Source organism: Penaeus japonicus, unplaced genomic scaffold, assembly GCF_977035675.1.
Source record: "Penaeus japonicus unplaced genomic scaffold, GWHDUDI00000001_assembly GWHDUDI00000011, whole genome shotgun sequence".
NCBI classification, from domain to species: domain Eukaryota; kingdom Metazoa; phylum Arthropoda; class Malacostraca; order Decapoda; family Penaeidae; genus Penaeus; species Penaeus japonicus.
This window is the reverse complement of record NW_028234413.1, coordinates 21,847,117-21,852,116: the sequence shown is the minus strand read 5'-3', so window position 1 is coordinate 21,852,116 and position 5,000 is coordinate 21,847,117. Positions and strand designations below refer to the sequence as shown.

Sequence of the window (5,000 nt, the reverse complement as noted above, 5' to 3'; positions counted from 1 at the left end):
GACAGGTCACAAGAAGATTTAGACAGAATACACCAGGTATCTGAAAATACATTTGCAAACTTGATTAAAGTAACTTCATTTAGTTCAGAAGCTTAGGTTCTGAAATTGAATTATCATTTAGAAATTATTTCTTGTGCTCATGTTTCTATATGTTAAGTGTACATGAGAAATCGATTTATGATATAGACATGCCTTTAGAAATATCAATAACATACATTCACATTCATCATTGTGTTGACACAACAGCATAGCATTTTCATATAATGCTGTCATGTTCTGAATGGAAAATTAAATAAATCCAAGTTTACATCTCTCATAATCATTTTGCTAAAACCACTTTGCTTTTTCTCTCAGGTTACTTCGGCAACCCCACTTCCCTGCAATGATGGTACTCTTGGCCGCAAAACTTCTGCAACACTCATGGAGATTGAGCGCAACCGCCAGATCCTGCTGGCGAAACAAGGTGAGGGGGTCCGATCCTCCTCAAAAAAAGATGGAGACCATATCATTATGAAGCAAAATACTATCCAGATTCTTGCTATTAAAGGAAAGGTTCTTTCAAAGCAAGTTCAAAATCAGAGTCTGAAGATGAATTATAACCCAAAAGAGAGTAATGCTAATGCTAATTACAATATACACATGTCCCCACATCTTCACGACAGTGAAAAAAAATTAGACAATACACTAAGCCCCATTTCATGTGACATATTTGGAAATCTAGTGCATCCTACATCTCAAGGTAAAACTTTCAGAGCGGATTTTCAAAATGATGCCTCTAACAGTCTAAGTTATACTCCTAACAAAAAGGCTTGCAATGGACTAGAAAATAATTTCATAGCTGCTAATAGCATTTCTCACCAGCTTAACCATAAAGATGCTAACGTTCTATGTCCTAAACCTCTTCCTCGAACTTCTACTTCTTTAACCCTGAAACTATTGAATACCAGAATATTGGACATGACAAGATATTTTCCAGAAGCCACTGATTCCCCTGATCAAGGTAACAAGGCTAGTATTTAATTCAACCAGAGTAGATAGTGATTAACAGATTGACTGTAATCCAAACTTACAATAGATATGATAGTCTCATTTTTACCATAGTCATCTTTAAGAAGTAATTAAATAAAGATAAAACAACTAACCAGCAGGTCATGTATTATGACTTAATGATTAGTTTCATAAACTTGCAAACAGCATTGTTGTTTAAAAATATTGGTTGAAGTATGGTTGCTAAAAGTTGAACTGTGTTGAGTGGGCGGAGGCCAGTTGTTGTTGTACACAAGATGTACTTGGGGAATACCTAAACTATACTTTGCATTTATTGTTGTGAAAATTTGCTGTGTTACCATGGTCAATTAAGAAATAGAGTGAGTAACATAATATGTAGAGTATAGCATGCATTATACAGCATGAAAAGAAGTAGCATCTATAGATTAATAGATATGTGAAAGAATGCAGAAATTTGATATTTACCATAACCAAAATAAAATTGTTCATATGTTATTATCTAAAAGCAATAAGTTGTTTTTGCTGGTTGATTTGAAGTAAATGTCACAAAGTTCCCTCATATTGTTTGTAACAGTTATGATTCTCTTATACACAGGAACAATGGTCATTGAAAATGAACGCAGGCGAGTAGAGGAACTTAAGCGTAGAGTTGCAGATGAAGTGAAAGCACAATGGGAGGAGAAAAAGGCAAAGGAGCAAAGAGATATTAATTGTGCTTCCCTGAACAGTGTTGGCTCTGAAGACTCATCCCTGACATCCTCTGATCTTCACACAGAAAGGTAAATACTTCTTTTCTTTTTCTTTATAGAAAGATATTACCTGCCTTTTTCTCAAATTTTATCTTTGGATGAGACTCTTTTGTTAAAATACTGTTTTTGCTGTGGTCTTGATGGGATGGTATTTGTTATAGAAAAGAGAAGTCACAACTGGAGAAGACATTAACCCTCTCTGGACGGGTGGTACACTACTGTACTGCTCATTCAAAAGCCCAGTGGCCGGGCGGCACAATATTGTGCCAGCCATTTAATTGATTTAGGCCTAAGCGCTCGAAAGCCCCGGTATTGTGACATTCAAGGCTGGAATGCCCCCGTCGTGAATGGGTTAACATATAGATATGATATGTAACAATATATATATGTAAATACATAAGTATGTATATATATATGAATATATATCTATATATCTATGTATATGTATATATATATGTATATATCTATGTATATATGTATGTTCATATGTATGTATATATATGTATACATATATGTACATATATGTAAGTCTAAGTATATATGTATGTAAATAAGTATATATATATGTATATATATGTATGTATATATGTAGATATATATGTAGATATATATATATACATATATATGTACATATATATACATATATAAACATATAAATATATATGAATATATAAATATATAATAAATAATATAATAATATATATATTAGTATATATATATATATCTATATATATATATCTATATATATATATGTATATATTATTACATATAAATATATAGATTTATATATACATATTTATATAAATATATATATTTATATATATTACATATAAAAATCTATATATATATTATATATAATTATTATATATATATATATATACTATACATAATATAAAAATATAATTATATATAAAGATATAACATATATATTTATATTATATATATATATATATATATATATTATATATATAATAATATATAATATACTATTGTTCTATATATTTATGTATATATACATATTAAATAATATATTTATGTATGTATTAACATATGAATATATATATATTTTTAATTTATATATTAAAAAAATCTATATATATACTATAGATATATATATAATTATAATATATATCTATATATATATATACGGGGGGAAATTAATTTATATATATACATTTACATACATTCATATACATATATATTACATATATATACATATATATGTATATCCACATATATTATATCCCCCATATATTATGTATATACATATATATGTATATATACATATATATATATATATGTTATACATAATATACATTATACGTGTATATATGTATATATATATGGAATAATATACAAATAATATATCTATATATATATAATTATATATATACTATATATATATATATAATATATATATGATTTATATATACAGATATTGAATATAGATATATCTATGATATTTATAAATATATATATATTACATACATAATATATATATATATATATATATATAATCTTATATATATATAATATATCCCATATATTATATATATTATATATATACCATATGAATATATATTATACATATAAATATATATATACATATAATATATATATACTATAAATATATATATTATATATATTATATATATATATAACTATAATATATATATATAAGTATATAATATATAAATATATGTATTGTATATATATACATATACATATATATATTATATATGTATATATAAAAATATATATATATATATATATATATATATATATATATATAGTAATATATAATATATATTGTATGTATGTATGTATGGATATATATATATACATACATAAATGTATACACACCATATATGATATATATATACATATACATATTACTATATATATACCATAAATAATATATAAATATATATATATACATATTAATATACATATACATAAAAAACAAATTTATATAATACATATACTAATATATATACATATATGTTATTCCACTTATATATTATATATATATCATATATATTATATATTATATATATATATATTATATTATATATATATCCCCATATATTATATATGTACATGTATGTGTATTATGTATATAGTATATACTATATATATAGTATATATGTATACATATTTTTTTTTTTTTTTTTTTTTTTTTTTTTTTTTTTTATATATTCTCATATATATTATTTACTATAATTAAATATATATATATATATTTATGTATACATATATAAGTATATATACATATATACATATGTGTTACATATATATATGTATATATTGTGATGGTATTAAGATGTGTCTCTACTACTACGTTTGTGTAAATTGTATATATCCCAAATACTAACACTAATTTGTGTGATGGGCAAAACGGGTCCAGTCCGCTGGCACCGAATATGTGGCGAGCAGAGAGTGATCTAATTTCCACACAAAATATATAAAGGGATTACGTGAAACACGGTAGCGAGAACATTAAAATATATTATAAGTCAAGATCATATTTATATAAACATTTATTTACAAGGGAGGCACAGATATATATATATATGCAATGGGGAGGAAGCAAGCCTATCGCAAAGCTAAGGAAGGATCTAAGCTATAAGTATATAAAGTAACCCTAATTAATAAAACACAAACTAAGGTAAACCCATACTCTAAGGAAAACACAGACAAATGCACAGATATGAAATTAAGCTAATCACTAAAGGCACTAAAACACTGTTACTGGCATCCTTGAGAGAGGTGAAGTGACGGGAGGACCTCTCGACCTTGAAGGTCGAACTAATTCTGTCTAAATCTATAATGACCTATTTTGAGGAGGATACCGGGTCCAGTACGAGGCGGCTAGCGACAATGTTTTCTAGTGGTCAGGGAGCAGCCGACCCGGCGGTGATTGGTCCACGCGGTAATGAGGGCATGACCTAGGCGCGGTCAAACTGGTCCGAATGCCCAAGGGGATGATGCAGTTCGGGACTAAGAAGAAATATTATCAATGAGGGAGTCACTAAGATCATATGACATGGAAGTTTAAGTTTTAGATTAAATTCTATAGTAGAATATTTATTCGTTATTCAAAGAAGACTTCCATAAATAATATACACTATCCATAAACAAAGTACTTATGTATATATACATATATATGTATATATTTATATGTATGCATACTTGTAATGTATATATATATTATATATATATATATATATTATATATTATATA

General features: G+C 25.8%; 1 protein-coding gene across 5 annotated transcripts in view; it reads left to right on the top strand.

The window, feature by feature from the left end:
* LOC122259019 (pleckstrin homology-like domain family B member 2) overlaps positions 1 to 1,815 on the top strand; it is a 19,156-nt gene extending 17,341 nt beyond the window's left edge. The window contains exons 9-11 of one of the 5 annotated variants that reach the window (XM_086541719.1): positions 1 to 36; positions 355 to 1,000; positions 1,604 to 1,815. The exon at positions 1 to 36 is cut by the window's left edge and continues 48 nt beyond it. In XM_086541719.1, coding sequence (XP_086397845.1) covers positions 1 to 36; positions 355 to 1,000; positions 1,604 to 1,791 — 870 coding nt within the window. In that variant the 3' untranslated portion in view covers positions 1,792 to 1,815. The remainder of the gene's footprint in view (positions 37 to 354; positions 1,001 to 1,603) is intronic. The other 4 variants (XM_086541720.1, XM_086541723.1, XM_086541721.1 and 1 more) reach the window with 4 other exon arrangements.
* Positions 1,816 to 5,000: the final 3,185 nt, after the last annotated feature.